General features: G+C 56.6%; 2 protein-coding genes across 28 annotated transcripts in view; one reads left to right on the top strand and one right to left on the bottom strand.

Moving 5' to 3' along the window:
- Positions 1–17,453, bottom strand: part of STRA6 (signaling receptor and transporter of retinol STRA6) — a 29,923-nt gene that overhangs the window by 11,770 nt on the left and 700 nt on the right. For 2 of the 6 annotated variants that reach the window (XM_069559569.1, XM_069559566.1), the window contains exons 2-8: positions 11,149–11,281; positions 5,983–6,049; positions 5,594–5,679; positions 4,239–4,378; positions 3,619–3,642; positions 3,269–3,435; positions 1,785–1,907 (exon numbers count right to left, since the gene is read on the bottom strand). In XM_069559569.1, the coding sequence (XP_069415670.1) occupies positions 1,785–1,907; positions 3,269–3,435; positions 3,619–3,642; positions 4,239–4,378; positions 5,594–5,679; positions 5,983–6,049; positions 11,149–11,264 (723 nt within the window). In that variant the 5' untranslated portion in view covers positions 11,265–11,281. Of the gene's footprint in view, positions 1–1,784; positions 1,908–3,268; positions 3,436–3,618; positions 3,643–4,238; positions 4,379–5,593; positions 5,680–5,982; positions 6,050–11,148; positions 11,329–17,453 lie in introns of all 6 variants that reach the window. The other 4 variants (XM_069559570.1, XM_069559567.1, XM_069559571.1 and 1 more) reach the window with 2 other exon arrangements.
- Positions 13,925–17,453, top strand: part of CCDC33 (coiled-coil domain containing 33) — a 136,873-nt gene continuing 133,344 nt past the window's right edge. For 4 of the 22 annotated variants that reach the window (XR_011250309.1, XM_069559582.1, XM_069559580.1 and 1 more), the window contains exons 1-2: positions 13,948–14,029; positions 14,202–14,294. Coding sequence is in view for 2 of the 22 variants with exons in the window: in XM_069559585.1 (XP_069415686.1) it covers positions 14,004–14,029; positions 14,234–14,294 (87 nt within the window). In the remaining 20 variants the exon portion in view is untranslated. Of the gene's footprint in view, positions 14,030–14,201; positions 14,295–17,453 lie in introns of those variants that run through there. The other 18 variants (XM_069559595.1, XM_069559584.1, XM_069559581.1 and 15 more) reach the window with 8 other exon arrangements.

Raw genomic sequence — 17,453 nt, 5'->3', positions numbered from 1 at the left:
AAAATATAGGCCAAGTCACCCATTGCCATGGGAACCCTGGGATCCAGGGCAGGTGTGGATCAGCTCAAAGAATGACTGTGTCCTTTGAGGATTAAAACTCTTTGACCAAGGGCCAAAGAGGATTTTATTTCTCCTAAGACTTCCCAAGAGGAAAGGCGTGCAGTGGAAGGAGAGGCTGAGACGATCCCCAGGAGAGGAGGGAAGGGCCTGAGCAAGGCAGAGACGTGCTGGTATCCTGGGGAGCCACTCTCCTCCTCTGAGCATCTGGAGGGCAGTAGTGACAAGTACTGAGGACCCTACTGCTACCCTGTGAGCATGAAACCTGCAGTCAAGGGGGCCAGCGGGGTATCCAGGGCCACCCTGGAGACACTGAGCCCACCCGCCTCTTCTCCCCTGTGGGGACCTCACTCCTTCTCTGGTTTCAGTCCCAGCCCCTCTGTTGAGCTCCAGGCCCAGGGTCCAGCTGCCCGCCAGACCCCTCGGCACCACACACGCACAGCTGTACATCGCCCCCCGCACACCTGCTCTCATCCAGGGCATCTCGCCAGGAACTGGCGCCACCACCCACCCGCTGTCTGTCCTGGATGCCACCCTTCAAGCCTTTCCTTCAACCTCCCCATCTGCAGAGCAACCAGCCTTTTGCATCTCTGTGGGGTAGTTTCCCTCCTCCCCCTCTCTCACCAGGAAAAACCTTGGACCCCTCCTCCACCCATGCTCTGGGATTGCAATTCTCGCACTGTAAGTATATCTCTGTATCCATTGCCCCCAGCACGCTGGGAAGTCCAACACAGGTCACCCAGCTGAGTCTAAAGCCCCAGCCCAGGACCTGGCATAGGATAGGTGCTTGGAGAATGGAGAATATGATTGGCGTATCTTGTAAGAATTCTCCCTTGCCATGACATCTTCATCCACACACACACCTACCCAAAACTTCAGAAATATTTGCTGAGTGTCTACCATGTCTACCAACTCTACCATGATGCTGGGAAAGTTTGAAGGCAGGAGGAGAAGGTGATAGAGGATGGGACGGTTGGATGGCATCACTGTGTCAGTGGACATGAGTTTGAGCAAACTCTGGGAAATGGTGAAGGACAGGGAAGCCTGGCGAGCTGCAGCCATGCAGTCACAAAGAGTCAGACACACTGAACCACTGAACAGTGTGCCAAGACCTGCCCGGTGCTGCAAACCATGCAAGAGTGAGCAGATGCAGCCCGTCTCTGCCACTCACACTCTGCCATGCCTGCAGTGCCTTTCTTTTTCTCTCCCTATGCCAGATCTTCCCTGTCCTTCACCCCCTGCCATGTCTGCTTCCTCCAGGAAGCCCTCCAAACACGACTTAGTTCTTCCAGCCCTGCCCTTTACCCAAAGTTATCCAACCTAGGGTTGATGTAATTCAGGTGCTCTCTGAATCATGTCAGCATCTACAGAGCTTCTATTAGGCCCAAGGCCCTGGCCTGTCTCATTTCTCCAGCTAGATCCTCTGTGTTCCAGAAATAGGGCTATGAGTTCCCTGTCTTCCAGCCCACTTCTCCTTTGTTGAGTCCCCACTCTGCAAACAGCTCGGTGCCCCAGGGATCCTGGGTGCCAGCCGAGGGCCTGACTTGGCCTTTGCTTGGGGAAGGACGACTCACCAGTTCCTCAGTGACTCAGCAAGTGTTTTCTGAGTACCTGCTATGTTCTAGGCCCTACACCAAGCATGACCACATGTAGGAGACCAAAAGACCTGGGTGAGTCCAAGGTGTCTTGAGTGCTAAGTACAAGCCCACCCAGCCCTGAGCCTTTACCTTGGAACCCGTGGCTGCCCCATGACTGAAGCTTCTCACCAGCTGCACTGGGTACCAAAGGCTCAGGAATCCGAGGCCCAGAAGGAGAGGCAGCGAGGCCAACAGGGAGTAGTGCTTGTAGATCTGGAGGAACAGACAAACACGAAGACACATCTGCCTTCTGCCTCCTTTCCCCAGTCAAAGACTGAGATTCATTTCCCTTTCCAGCTCACAGGGGCCCCTGAAGGTGATCGAGGGTGCTTGGGAAGGCTTCTGGTTCTATTACTATCCTACAACCTAGGTCACTTGGCACCGACTCCTACTTCTCCTTCTCGGGCCCCACAGAGGTGCTTGCCCCTCCTCCAGGCCCCTAGACTCCCCGGGCCCTTTCAGGAGCCAAAGGGAGGATGTTTTGTGAGTCCCTCCTACCCACTCCAGGGGACTGCCGTGGGACCTGAAACAGGAGACAGCCACCTTCTACGTCCCTATGTTCCTGGTGCTTTGACACTGGCCTGTTTTTGTTTTTTTCTATTACAGTTTGCAACCTGAGCAACTACGAAGAACATGCCCTGCCTCCTGGGGCTGAGGCCCTCCTAGGGTTGAGCCTGGATTCATTTATCTGTTAATGCCATATGTTTTTACTGAGAGCTTAGTATGTGCCAGGTCCTGGCTGGTGAAAAAGACCAACCAAGTCCTTACTCTCACGGGAACCACCTAAGCTTCAACTCTACCCTTAAGGATTCGTGTTATCAGCTCCATTGTGGGAGTGGGGTGGAGTGGGTGGGGGAACCTGAGCCTCAGAAAGGTGATAAGGTGTTCTCAAAGAACCTGGCACCACTTGGCATCATTGCATATATTTGCTTGTTTGACTGTGTGTCCCCTTCCAGAAAAGGCAGCTCTTGGGATGCCAGAGACTTCATCAGTCTTATTCACAGCTCTACTCAGGGCCTAGAAATGCCCCTGGGACAGAGAATATACTCAAATATGTTTGCGGAATGAACTAAGGCAGGAAGGGATAAAGCTGGATTCAAACCTGGTTGTCTGACTATGTAGGTTACACTCACACCCTTTGGGCTCTGGACCAGGCAGCTTCACACCCTAACCAAGCCCAGTGAACCAGGGTCTGAGGTTCTGGAATTCTCTTTTTAGCCCTCTGAGACCATCACCCAACTCAGTGCTTGCATTCTGCAGCTTTCTTCACTCCTTCTCCAGCCCGGCCAAGGGAAGTCTGGGCAATTAATAATGGGGAGATTTCAGGGTTCCTCTCCCTCCTTCTCTGCCCCTTCCCTCCCTTCCCTCTCCCAGACAGGAAGCTCCTGAGGGCAGGCCCAGCTGTCTCTCCCACAGAAGGGCCGAGCTTGGAAGGAGCACATGGCTAGAGGCATGAATCCCATGCCCAGCAGAAGTCAGCAGGGAAGCATGTAGACAGAGATGAAAGGAGCCTCGCCGGCTGACGCAGCTCCCCCATGCCATGCTTTCCCGGGCTGTCCCGAGTCCATGGTTACCTTGGGTGACTCGGGACACTCTGCCCTTTGCCAGACCTGGACCCCCAGATGAGCCCAGGACAGCAGGCTGCCGAGCAAGTGGGCAGCTCCATGTCTGATGGTGGCACAGGCAGCCAGCGGATAGTAGAGGGCAGGGTAATAGAGCAGAGCCAGTATCTTCCACGGCCCTGGAAGGCAAGACAGGCAGAGAGACACACAATGGAGGAGCAGAGGTGGGGCCTGGGTCCCTCCCATCCCCACTTCCCTCCCGTCTCTATCTCCCCAGCCCCTCAGCTGATTCAATAGGCAACAGCCCTGCATTCAAGCCAGGCTCTTGACTAGTATCACCTCCGTGATCTTGGACAAGTTACCTCTTGAAGTCTCAGCTTCCCCATCTGTAAAATGGAAATAAGAGAGCATATTAGCCAAGATCAAAGGAGAAGGTATATGTAGGGTGCATAGCACCGTGTCTGAGTTAGTACTAAATAAATTCAGCTATTTTATTAGTGTTCCCATCTCTGACCCTTGGCCTCCACCACTGTAGAATGGAGCTAATATCTGCACTTTGTGGAGTTGTTGTGAGGATCAGATGACCTAAAGAGGCCACGTTGGAGGGCGGTGGCTCCTCTGGATGGTGGCTGTGCTTTCTACCACCACTTCCTTAAGCCCAGATCAACTCTCCAGGACCCCTCCCTATTCCCCTCCCCACGCTCCTTCATGTTCACACGGGACTAGGCTGTCTGGGGTCTGGGGGACTCAGCCTTTGCCCCCTCACCCAGGGGAGAAGAGTTTGTACAGGAGCCAAGAGAGCAGCATTGACCCAAGGATGGAGTGACAAGATTCCAGGCACCGTGGTGGGACAGTTGGCGAGGGTGATGGGACAGTGTCTTCTGGCCAATGGCTCATGACTGTGATCAGGAGCCCCAGTGCTCTGGATATCTACCCGCCTGCTGCCGTCCATCCAGCCCCGGGCATGAGCCATGCTGGGTACCTTGGCCGAGTGGTGAGGCGAGGCTCAGGAAAGGCAGCGGGTCCTCGGTGGGGAGCAGCAGGCACAGGGAGCTGAAGAGGACCATGAAGACGGCGGCAGGCACGGCCCGGGGCCTGTCTCCAGCCAAGAAATCCACAGGGCTGGTACAGAGCAGGGGCAGACAAGAGCGAGTCACTCAGGCCCTGCAGGCCCGTTACCACCCCGTGTTCCAAACAGGGGGGAGGTGGAATCCTGCTTTCCAGATGGGGAAACTGAGGCCCCTTCATGTATTCACTCTACAAATATCTATGGAGTGCCTCCTACGGATCCAGACCTGGGCCCTATGGCAAGTGACTCAGGAACACGCCCCCCTCCCCCCAACACACAGATGCAGAAGGAACAAGTCTAAGCACTGCTCCCCCCCCCACCCCGCCCACTCTGGAAGCTTCAGGAAACGGCCGCCTCCACACTAATCGGTCTGTCTGGGCTGGCAGACCTTCAGAGAGCTGGAGAGTCACAACATCCTTATGCAACGGCCGCCGCCCTGGCCTGGGAGTGGCCCCAGGGCAGAGGGCAGACAGCGGGCACGGTTATCCCAGGCATTGCCCCTCTGAGCTCAGAGCAAGCCTCTGAGACCCTCTGCTTGCTCTAGATTGCCTCCATGCCCAGAGGGCTCTATCCTGCTTCGTTCTCCCCCGGGCCCACCCCTAGGCAGGGCAAGCTCTTTTTCCAACCAGCTGGTGCAGCAGAAACCCCCGGCTCATTCCCATCAAAACCAGTATGGCAGGCCCCACCTCGGTGTGCAGTTCTGAGTGCAAGGCTGTCTACACTGAGGCTCCGCCTTCCACCACCCCCGATTCTTCAGTTTCTCTCACACTTGCCTGCCCAGTCCCAACTCCTCAGAGTCATCCCCACCCCAGGCTCTGGGGTTGCAAGGCTGAAGGAGGCAGGGGGAGAAATGTCAGCCAGAGGGGCTGGAGGGCAGTCCCTCATAAGCCTATGTCAGTAGGAAACACCCTCAGGGAAGAGGGCGAAGATGGCGCGGAGTGATCATGGCCCGTCCAGACCATGGGTTGCCTGGCCCGTCCAGACCATGGGTTGCCTGAGGGGGTGTGTCCTGGAGCTGGGCCCTCTTGGGCTCCGTCTCCCTGGGGTCTGGAACAGGAGTGGGTGCCCCTGAGCAGGTCCCTCCCCTTCTCTCTGGGAGTTCCAAACAAACCTGGAGATCTCGGTGAGGGGGGGCAGACGGGAGAGCCTCCAGACTGAGAGGGTTCTGGGTGTCACTGAGGCCCAGGTACCTAACAACTCACCACCCTCCCAGAGTGGCCCTGTCAGCTGGGCCCCCCAGAGAGGGGAGCCCAGGCCAAGGCACCAACCTGGGCAGCCCGGGCCTGCCATGCCCGCAGCGGGGCCAGAGCTGGCGGCGCCGCACCAGCGTGGCCAGCAGGAGCAACACGAGGATCTGAAAGAAGAGCACAGAGGCGTGGCTAGGGCGCCCAGGCCTTCCCCAGGGGCTGAGTCAGAGCCCTCGGCCCTGGGAACCCCCTAACCCCCATGCACGCTCGGGCAGCATGTTGGGGACTGGCACGGAGGTGACAGAGGTTTGAGAGGTTTTACTCCGTCTGCATCCTGGTTTGGGTCCCTACCCTGGGAGAACTCCCAGTACCACCCCCCCCACCCCCATGTTTAGGCTCCCAGCGTCTCCCTTCACCACCCCAGCCTACATCCCCCTATTCAGGCTGGCAGCAGGTCAGTTTGGACTCACCGACAGCACGGCCAGGCAGGTGTGGTAGAGGCCGGGTGGCACGTTGGGCTGGCAGGAGGGGACCAGCCTGCAGAGCAAGTGAAGGCTGGTCAGGCTGAGGTAGGAAAACCCCAGGTGTGCGGCGAGGTCTGGGGTTCCAGGCTCCCTATGCTGGGGCTCTACTCATCACCTCCCTTGACCCCTCTGATCGCTCTCACACAGTTCCACCTTCTCAGAGCTGTTCTGGGCCCCATGACCCTACGGGGTGCCGGTCCCATACCAAGGCTTCAGGTTACAGGGCTGAAGGAGGCAGAGGGCTCCCCGGGGAAGACATGGGAGAAACAGAATGGGTAGACTCAGCCTTTCTCTCCATAAAGGCTCGCTCCATTCCTCCCTCCTCCAGGAAGCCCCCCAGACTGCTCCAGGTGTCAAAGGCCTCTTCTCCAAACTGCGGCTGAGCATACCACCTGGATCCAGCAATCAAGCACTTGGCTCTGTGATCTGCCTTTCACTCACTGGTATCTGAGTTTGGTCTGTCTGTGACTGGAATGATCTACCTTGGTCTCCCAGGATTTATGTCTCTACTTATTTTACTTTTGCTAAGGGCTGAGTCCTGTGTCAGTGAAAGGTATCAGGTGGAAGCCCTGAGCTCAGGATTGGACCTGAACCTAGAAGAGCAGATAGGATTGGGTTCCTGCGGGAGGGCTAGACCTCTGGGTTTGCTCAGCCAGAGCCTGGGAGCTCCAGCAGGAGGCCACCAATGTGGACGGGGCCACCAAGTTCTGGCCGATGAGGCATCGGAGGAAGCCCCTGCTGCAGCTGGGCCTGCCCTGCCTAGGGGTGGGGGTAGAGGGCTCACCCACCCTGCTGGGCTCCTTCCCCTGTGTGGACAAGACGAATCTCAAGGGTGAGCCTGAGGACTCTGCACTAGAACAGCCCAGGCTTCCTGAGCTTGGAAATATCAGAGAGTGAGCAGCAGGAAAGAACCCAATCCTGTGGGCTTGTCCTTCGGGTACAGGGTACAGAATAAGCCTTTTTTGTGCAACTTCTTGGCCCAAGCAGCTCCAGCCTCTTTCCAAAGCAGAGTAGTGCTCGTGGTAGAGTAGGCACCACAGGGGACCAGGTTCCTTCTGTCTGCGCTCAGGCCTCACACAGCCCACTTACAACTCTGAGGCACCTTACTGGAGTACGTGGGGTGGGGTTTGGGTGAGGCAGGCTCCCTGACCAGCCCCAAGAGTCCAGAGCCACCACTCCTGGCCATCCCTGCTGGCATCTCATCACTTGACAAAGTCCGACTCAATCCTGCCCCCACCCCCAGGCCCAGCCAGAGCAGGGGCCTCCGCAAACTGTTCCTGGGCAGCCTGACCCTTTCCCATTCATCCTAGACCAGGAGGCACCCTGGACCCCTCCACAGCCCTGTCTGGGGGAATCACTGGCCTTTCTGTACCACCTGGCATCCGCCTCCATCTACCCTTTATTTATCTCCATTTGGCTGAGACTCATGGACCCTCAAATGTTTGAGGTCTGGGCAACAGAAATTTGGCTGAGCAAATGCTTGGCTGATGGCCCGTGGACCCATGTTTCGTGCTATGGGGCAGACAAGATGGCACAGACACAAAGAACGCCATGGTGGGGAGGGTGGGAGCACGCTCCTTGAGGGAGTGCAAGCAGATAAAGATGAAGAGGGGGAGACATTTGGGGCAAGGCCTCGGGGCGGGTGGTATTTGAGTTTGGAAGATGGTTAGCATCTCTTCAGGCAAACAAGGGCCAAGGGAGATCCATGCGGAGGAAAGAACAGGAGAAAGTGCAGCGGCGGGCAGCAGCGAGTGGAGCTGGGGCCGCACAAGGCTTTCAGCTTGACTGGAGCCCAGAGGGCAGGCTGAGGGCCGGTTATAGCAGGCATGGGAGGCACTGAGAGTGTTTAAGCAGGACACTGCTCCAGATTCTAGGAGATTTCTGTGGCTAGATTTGAAGGACTTCCCTGGTGGTTCAGTTGTTGGGAATCCACCTCCCAACGCAGGGGACGTGGGTTCAATCCCTGGTCAGAGAACTAAGATTCCACATGCCGTGGGGCAACTAAGCCCACACACACAAGTGCTCTGGGGCCTGTGTGCAGCAACTAAGACCCAATGCAGCCAAATAAATAAACATTCAGCCTAGTACTTACTAAGCATTGAATAAGTGCCATGTACTGCTTGTTCCACATGCTAACTCAGCTGTTACCTAAGAGGTGGATGCTATTAGGATCCTCCTTGTGTAAATGAGGAAAACAAGGCTCAGAGAGGCTAGGCGTCTTGCCCAAATCACACAGCTAGTAAAGCACCAGAGACAGGATTCAAACTGAGGCAGTCTGACTCCGGTAGCCGCAAGTGAACAGGACGTGAAAGATAAGGAATATGTGGAAGCTATTAAGCTGAACCATATGAAACTGCCATTTCTTTACATCAAAGACAGTTGAGTATCAGCATTTTCAAATGGCTCGGCGCAAACAGTCTCAGAGGTATTCAGGAAGAAGAATTGACATGACTTAATGTGGAGGAGCGGAGGGAAGGGGCGTTTCTGGGATGGCTGTAGGGTCCTGGGCCTTATCCCAAGATGAAGAGTGAGAACCAGCGTCCAGTGGAGTCCAAGGAAGCAGAGGCCTGGTACCGGGCAATTCAGAGGTGGTAATGGGCACTCGGGGACAGAGGCCAGACTGCCAAGTGGTGAGGACAGTGGGACAAAGGAGAAGCCAGAACACTGTTTCTAAAGTTTGACTCTGAGCGAGAAGCTGCACAGGGCCCCACCCAGAGCAGAGGGTAGAGCACAGCTCTGGGGGTGAGACAAAGAGGCTGACTGTCTGGGGCAGGGGTCTGCAGGCCTGGGGTCCAGGGAGGCCTGAAGCCCTGCTCCCTGGCCCTGTCCCCCTCCCACAGCAGAGTGACCTGCGCATCACCCTGGCGTTGGCCTCGCTTGGTAGGAGGGCAGGCCATGGAGGAAGCCTCCCAGTTCCGCCTTCCAGGCAGCTCTTTGAAGTGGTGGGGAGGTGACTGACATCCTGGACAGCTGCCACAGATGTATTTGTGTCCCCAGGCTCTGGCTGGGGAGCTCAATATTGATGATGGGTGGATGACACACGAGCACATGGCAAGTAGCGCCCGTAACCTGGCCGGAGGAGCCTTTGTGGGGAGGAAGGAGCCAGCCTGGCTTCTATAGATCGATCCTATGTCCAGAGAAGACCCCTGCCAGTGCATCCCATCCCCATCAGATGCACCCCCACCCCCTAACCTCTCCAGCCAGGCCCTGGTGCCAAGGGGGCATGTGGGTAAGTGTGACCAGGAGGTTAAGTCTGTCCCAGACACTGTCACCATTTCCCATGACCCTGACTCCAGCCCAGTGAAGCACGGGGGGAACCCCTGTTCAGAGCTCCTCCAAGTTTGGGGGCACCACCTCACCGGGGTGTCTGACTCACACGGGAAGAAGTGAGTCCAAATTCACCTCCTTGGGATTCCCCTGGGCTCCCAGCTTCCCACGCCCACCTCAGCAAGAAGCTCGACTTGGTTGGGCCAAGTAAATAGAGTCAAACAAAGTTCTTCATTCTCACCTGCAGTGGGAGAAGGGAGCTACAAATACGAGATGTCACCTACCTCATAGGTAGTACTGCTCGTCACTCAGTCCCTGCCACGCTTCCAATTTTATTTAAAGGCCATGTCTAAATACCGGAGCCACGGAGCTGGCTACAGGCACCCGGCCCCAGCCAATGCCTGGGTCCTGAGGTGGCTATGGACACAGCTTCCAACTAAGGCCTTAACTTGGGTGGAAGTCTGTGTCCTCCTGGGGCTCCTAGGACCCTCTCCATTCTTCTGTTTCTCTCAGCTCACACGCACACACACACACACACACACACACACACTCACACACACACACACACAGCAGGAACCTGGGGAGCCCTGGGCTCTCAGGCAAGGGAGGTGGGTACATTGTGCTGACCGCAGGACTGCATCCCAGGTGGTCAGAAGCCCAAGTTCTCCAAACAACACTCCTTCCCCCAGGCTGGGGTGGGGCCTCCCTCCCTGCCGGGTGACCCAGGCCTGGCTAGGCTGCAGCCCGGCCCCTGGGAAGGCACCAGAGCATTTTCCCTTCTCCAGTTTTGGTTGCTGATGGAGAACAGATGTGCACACATCTGGCTTGACACCGCCCACCCCCAACCCCTGGCCTACCTCACCTTTCCAGTTCCCCAAACCCTCAGACAGAGCAGGGAGGTGGGGGATGGGGCCGAGGTCAGGAACAACAATGGGAGAACTGGGCTCTGGGGCCCACGCAGGCTGGGTGTCCTTGGCAGCATGGGGGCACAGGGAGGTCCAGCTCCTCTGCCAGCTTGCCCAGATTAAACAAAGATAGAGGGATCTGGGCAGAGGCAGCCGTGGGCCGAGTCCTCAGGCCACATAGGCCTGGGCAGAGGCCACCTCCCTCCCCTGACCTGGCCCGGGCACTCCTGCTGAAGAGAACTGGATCTCCTATCTCCACAGAGCCTCAGACCAGCCTGCGCCAACAGGGCAGCCTGTTCCCCCAGGCCTCCCCCTGACCCGGGCCTGCTCAGAGAAACTGACGCTCATTAACAGCGCACCCAAGATGGCCACCTCAGAGACCAGTAACCCCTTGAAGGCAGGACCAACTTCCCTCAGCCACTCACCCAGCACTCTCCGTCTTGGCTACAAGCCAGAGTCACCCAGCCCAGTTGGATCTGAGTTTGCAAGAGGGGCCCCAGGAGTCTATTTTTGAAACACACCACAGGGAGTTCCCTGGTGGTGCAGTGGTTAGGACTCAGCGCTTTCATTGCCAGAGCCCGGATTCAATCCGTAGCCAGGGAACTAATATCCCGCCGGCCACGCAGCATGGCACCACCATCCCCTCCAAAATAACAGTCAAAAAATAAACACACCACACTGGTGATAGTTAGGTGCCTAGCCTGGCCAAGGTCCCCCACCTCAAGTATCTTAACACCAGCGCAAGGGCTGTTCTCACAGAACAGGGGAGGAGTTGAAACCCAGAGAGGCTGTGACTTGCCAAGGGTCCACAGAGCAAATGAGCAACAGAGTCCCTCTTAGCAACCCTTGCTCAGGGTCTTCCCCACCTACCCCCCAATATCAGTAACCTCTGCCACACCCCACATGCTGGCCAAGAAGAGCCAGAGAGAGTACAACTCACCCCTCGGGCTGCAGCTCCTGGCCACCTTGGGGCTCGTCGACGTACCAGCTGTCATAGGAATCCTCGTCGTCAGTGGCCCCGGAGGAGGTCTGGTTCCCTGCTGCCTGGGTGGACATCCTCAAACCCTTCTCCTCTGACCCCGAACAAGAGGGAGAAAACCACTATAGATGTGAAAAGAGGCTTAGGGGGAAAGAAAAAGAAGAAAGAAAGAAAACCCAAACAAAGAAAGGTTTCTCTTTAATCCTAAAGGTTACTTTCTTGCTTTTAGCTTTCTGGGAAAAGCCCGTCTGGGAGTGAGGGCTGCAAGAGGAGGGAAGGGCTTCTGTCCCCTCCTGTCCCTTCCCGCCCAGTCTCGTGTGGTCTTGCAGGAGGCTATTATCCCTCAGGGTCGGTGCCCCCTCGGGGTCCCTAGGCTCTTGCTAGAGCACCTGTCTCTTTGTGACTGGCCACCGGTAGGCTTTGCCTCAAAGCACCATTTTCAAGGAAGTTTTATCCAATCCAAGCTGCTCACAGAGACCTCCCCCCTTCCTTCCCCTCCTCCCACCCACCCAGATGGACCCACAGACACACACTCAAGGAAGGACCAGGGAGGAAGAAGCTGCGGAGATGAAAGGGTGGGCGGGCAGCGGGCGGGCTCAGCACACCCGGCTGGACTCTCCCAGCTGGGCTCCTGTCCCCTCCCGCTCTCAGGGGTCCAGCCCAATCCCCTCCTCTTTGTTCAGGTTCCCTGGAGACCATCCCCCAGCCTCAGCCTGCCCCTCACTGGCCCCTGTGGGCGCCACTGATGGGAACATACCCAGGGTCCTCGCAAGCCCCCCTCCCAAAGGTGGAGGCCTGGCTCCACCGGCGGTCCGAGCCTGGGAAGAGCGTGGCCTGGAGGGCCAGCACCTCACTGCACCCACATACCTGCCTTCCGCGCCTGCCCCAAATCGCTCACACCTTTGCCCAGCACATCTACTGGGCCCCTACTTACAAGACAGGCATTCTGGTAACCCAGGGAGACTGCTGGGGCTGGGCCAGGGGTGGAGGCAGGGGAGGGAGCCCGTCCTTTCCCTCTCCTGGAGGAACATGTGTCCCTCGCGGGTAAAACCTTTTTGTTTCTCCAACTTGATTTCACAAGGAGATAACTCACCCCCACAAGGCATTTAAATTAGTCCTTTAAACTCAAACCAGACCCGCGAGTAGGCAAGAGCCCTGCCTGCCTCCTGTTCCCCTCAGAGTGTGGGGTGTGGGTGAGGAAGGCAGGAGTGGGGGTTCCTCTCCCCTTCCTGGTCCCCAACTGTGGGTGGGAGTACAGCAAGATACAGACGAGGCAGAGAGCGGTTCTCAGGACCCTACTCCTGGGTGGGAGTCAGACCCCCTCCCTGAACTTTTGAGGGTCCCTGAACTTTTGAGGGTCCCTGTCCTTTCAATACCCCACAGGTGCCTGAGCCACTGCCCTACCCAGCTAAGGCATTCATTCAACAGCTTCGGAAAAGGACATTTATCTATTTGTTTTAACACAAATTCACTGAACACCTACTAAGTGCCAGCACTGTTTGGGGCCCTGTGACAGGAGAATCTACAGTTTAGGAGGATACAGCAGTTTAGGAGGAGGCGGTAAATAAGCTCGAATCTGAAGGTCACAAAGGGAACGCAGATTGCCCTGCTGTACACAAGAAACTGAATTTGGTCTGAAAGGACGGGTTGGGTGGGCTGGAGGGAAGCATGTTCCTGAAAGAGGGAACAGCCTGAGTGATGCTCAGAAGGGTCAGAGCTTGAGATCCTAAAAGCTGTCCTTCCAGATTCTGCAGCCAGGCCCACCAAGCCTTCCAGAATTAGGACGTGATTTTGCCCTGTTGGCCTTGGCTCCTCCCTCTGCTTCCCAATGGCCCCTCTTCCGGGAAGAGGGCTCCGGCCACCCCTCCCCTCCCCCACAGAGACGTCAGTATCTTGCTGACTCAGAGCTGAACCTGAACTTTGATGCAACACAGGAGCCCACACTGCCCATCTGATTTCAGGCATGTGGGGGTGAATCCTGCCTCCCAGGCCCCGCTACGATCTAAGGACAGAGCTGGGTCTCTGCTCCTCTGCCCTCCTTCCCCCTGATGCATGGTTGACTGGGGCCACACAGGCTATCTAAGCTGGGTTTGGCTCGCTGCCTGCTCCGGTGACGATGACTCCTCCATGGGCCTGTCTCGTGCACGCTGCTGTTTCTCCAGGCAGGTTTCCAGAGCCCTCTGCTCCAGCACCCGACCCACCTTCCCTTCACTGCTCAGGAGTCTTAGACCCGTAGCTTGCATGCATGCCCGCTAGGTTGCTTCAGTAGTGTCTGACTCTTTGCGACCCTATGGACTGTACCCCACTGTCTATGGGATTCTCCAAGTAAGAATACTGGACTGGGTTGCCATGCCCTCCTCCAGGGGATCTTTTAGGGAACAGCTAACTCTCTGATGTTAAATCCCCCTCCTGATTCCTCCAACAACTGGAATCCAGTCTGTGCTGGGGAGCTCACTTGCTCTACCAGGTAGAGAAGTTCAGAACTGGATAAATGCCCATCAGAAACTGCTTCCTACCCTGCAGGCAGCCTGAATCTGCCTTCCCAGTCTGGTTTGTTCATCCCCTCCTTCATTCAACAGCTCTAACTGCAGGCCGATTATGTGCCAGGCAAGGTTCTCCACACTGAGAATAGAGCAGTGAGCAAGAGAGAGAAAGTTCTGCACCCCAGGGACCTTTATGTGTAGTGGGGGCGGGGAGAAAGAACACGCATCACGTGTGCTGAAAGGGAAAATAAAGTGAGAGGAGGGAGGAGAGACAGATAGACAGAAGCAGTCTGTTTTCGGCAGGATGCTGAGGACAGGCCAGGTGAGAAGGTGATGTTTCAGCAGACACCTGAACGAAGGTAGGCACCCAGATGGGCACTGAGGAAAGGCACTCACGCTGCCTGGAGGGGCCTCCATCAGCCTCAGGGGCTGCAGCCAGACCAGCAGGGAGGGGCCCAAGCTACAAGGTCCAGGCTTAGCCCCTTCCCCATAGCACCCTTTCCTCACCCAAAGCCTGCTCTGCTTCCAAAGAGACCTCAAGTGAAGTCCGTGCCTCCTCCCAGGACTAGCCCGGAGCCTACGCAGAGAAAGCGGAGACCACTTTCAGGAAGGCCCTCAGCAGAGGTGAGGAAATGATGAGCTTCGCCCCTCTCCCCAGCTCCAGGCGCAGTGGAGAGAGGGCAGCCTTCTGCCCAGTTCCCCGAGTCAGGGCCAGGCTGAAAATGGTAGGAAACAGGTCCAGAAGGAAAGAGCTGGGTTTCCATGCGGCAGCGAGAAGTGCCCCGGTTGGGCAGGCAACCTACCTGGGTGATTTGAGCCCTGGGACGGGCTGTGTGGCCGTGAGTGATTCCCTTGGCTTCTCTGAGCCTCAGCCCTGCCTCTCTTGCAGGATGGGGTAGGTTATCCAGCCAGGAGATTCTTTGTGGGCTCTCTCCTCTCTCCAAGGCCCCCACTCCCTGCCCTCAATGACTTCATGGCCCAGGAATGTGAAGCCAGCACACCAGGCACTGGTTGTAGTAAGAAGGTCAAAGCCACAGAGAGCGGCTGCGATTGCCCAGGGCCCCCCATTGTCTTTTACCCACCCACCCACCCTCTTGGCCCCCCAGTAGAGTGGCCTCCACTCCGGGCGGGGCGGGAAGCAGGCTGAGTTGAAGATCCATGGCTATTGGGTGGTTGCGGAGCTCAGGCTAGGAAGGGAACCCCACTTCTTGAGCCCAAAGCACCACCCTAGCTTGAAGGTAGGAGAGCTCACATCTGTGAAATGGAAGGTTATCACTGAGGTGTTAGGAAGGATGCAGCCCAGTCAGATTGTGAGCTGGTGAGGAAAAGTCTTGAGAAAAGAAAGATGGCAATGACATGCTCCTGAATTCCTCCAAAGGCCTGGAGGCAGAGGACAGGGCAGGCCCTCTGGGGTTGGCTGTATAGGGGGACTCTATCCAGAAGTCAGAGGCCGGCACCTGCCCTTAGGAGAGGAGGGGATGTCGAGTGGAGGTACTTGGAAGACAGTGAAATCTTGGAGAAGGGAGAAGAGGGGAGGAGGAATAACGAGATGCTTTGAGCAGTCCTGGAGGCTTCCTGGAGGAGGGGGCCTGGAGCGAGGCCCAGAGGCTCAGACTGTGAAGAATCGGCCTGCAGAGCAGGAAATCTGGGTTTGACCCCTGGGTTGGGAAGATCCCCTGGAGGGGGAAATGGCAACCCACTCCAGTATTCTTGCCTGGAGAATCCCATGGACAAAGAAGCCTAGTAGACTGCAGTCCACGGGGTCGCAAAGAGTTGGACACGACTGAGCGACTAACACTTGAGCAGTCTTAGAGACTTCCTGGAGGAGGGGGCCTGGAGTGAGGCCTTGAGGTCAGACAGGGTCAGCAATGGCAGCAAAGATGAGGTGTGTCATAGGAGAGTTGAGAAGGGGAATTTGAGAGACAAGGAGAGTGCAGAGCAGGGGTCAGAGATGCCTGGCACACTCAGATGAGGCCAATGCCAACACCCAAGGAACAGCCCAGGCCAACAGGGCTCCCAGCTGAATACAGATCTGGGGATGTTCATGCTGAGAGGGGGTCACTAAAAGCTTCTGGGCTTGAGCAGACAAAAGTCATCTGCCATCTGGGCTTGGCACTGAGCTGCCCGGCCCTGCCCCTCGGGCTGGAGTTGGCCCATGCAGACCTCAGGACAGAGCTTCCTTCCTCTCCGTGTTTTTGTTCAAGTTGATTAAATCTGAGGAATTTTTGCGTCCAGGAACAGAGGCCCACGTGTGTGCCTTCAGCAGCCCGTGGTTATCAAAATCCTTAAAGGGCAAAGTGCTAAGCTTAAAAGGAGCTGACAGTGGGCCAGAAGGCAGGAGGAAGAACCTCAGACACACCCCCAAGGACCCCCAGTTCCTCCAGAGGCCCCCACTTAGCATCTTAGCAATATCTCCAGAACTTTAGTAACACCGCAAGAACTCCCAGAACCCAGTGTCAACCCTTTATGAGCCCCCAGAACTTCAGTAACACGCCAGAACATCTACAACACCTGAGAACTCCAGCTACTTCCTGAGGACCCTCAACTCTGGCAAATCAGGCATGGGTGGGGCAAGATGGTCAAAATCATACTGGGCAGGTTCAAAAGGCCCAGAGACCCCTCACTGCTCACCACATTCCTATCCCAGCTTTTGCCTTAGAAGTCCAACTGCACCCCCAAAATTTCTACAGCACTGAAACCTCAGTAACATCCCAGAGCCTCAGCAACACCCCAGTCTCTGGCAGGGAGCCTGAAATCTCCCACAGCAGACTATGGCCAAGGAGTGCTTCAGTCCAGGAGTAGGGGGACGGCCCATGCCCCTGCCTGTGCAGTCCAGCCCCCACGAGCCTGTGGATAAGCAGCCAAGGCAGGTTCAGCCCCATGTGGATCTATGAGCTCTGGGTCTGTCCCCATCTACACAGTGCGCACGCACACGCACGCATGCACACACACACACGCACACGCACACGCACACACACGCACACGCACACGCACACGCACACACACGCACACGCACACGCACACGCACACACACACACACACACACTGAACTGCCCCCGGCACACACAGATACCTAATCCTGGCTCCAGACCCAGCCTGACCCCATTCGGTGGTTGGAAGGCAGCATTACTGGCTGCTCAGCTTATGAAGGAAAAGTGTGGGTTAGCTCTCTACTCCTACCTCCCTTGCCGCATGAGAGCATCAGTAGCATCATCTGATATGCCCTTCTTGGAATTCTCCTGCCCCCTCACCAATAGCATCACCACAGCAAGAGAGACTGAAGCCAGAGCGTGCTGGCATGAGTGTGGGCACTGGTGGGAAAGAGGGCAGCCAGCTCTTTCAGGGGAGCAGTTGTTCTTCCCCTCCCAGAGTGCTAGGCTAGAACTGGTTCAGAGGAGGGAAGGCAGGGAGGCAGATTTCAGCTCAAGACAAAGGTAGGTTTCTTAATCTCACAGAGTAGTGAGCCTGCCACAAGAGGAGGCAATCAAGAATTGGCTAGTAACATCAAGATACTACAGAGGGTTTCCTGCCTTCACAGGAGGGCTGGTCAAAAGGCCATGAGGACTCCCCTAGCTTTAGAGGCCTGGATTCTCCCTTCCTAACACCTCCTCCCTAGGATGGTACCACCGTGGTCTGGTCTTGAGATGTGGGCTTTGTGCTACCCTCTTTCCTCACTAAGGACACCGACTACTGGGCAGATCCCGAGTTCTCCTTCCTTGTTGCCTGCTGACTACAGGACAGGGCTCTCCATCAATCTCTTGCCCACTTGCAAATCCTATGTGC

This window comes from Ovis canadensis, chromosome 18 (genome assembly GCF_042477335.2).
Source record: "Ovis canadensis isolate MfBH-ARS-UI-01 breed Bighorn chromosome 18, ARS-UI_OviCan_v2, whole genome shotgun sequence".
NCBI lineage: Eukaryota > Metazoa > Chordata > Mammalia > Artiodactyla > Bovidae > Ovis > Ovis canadensis.
Note: the sequence above shows the minus strand (reverse complement) of the source record. Positions and strands in the feature narration are given on the sequence as shown.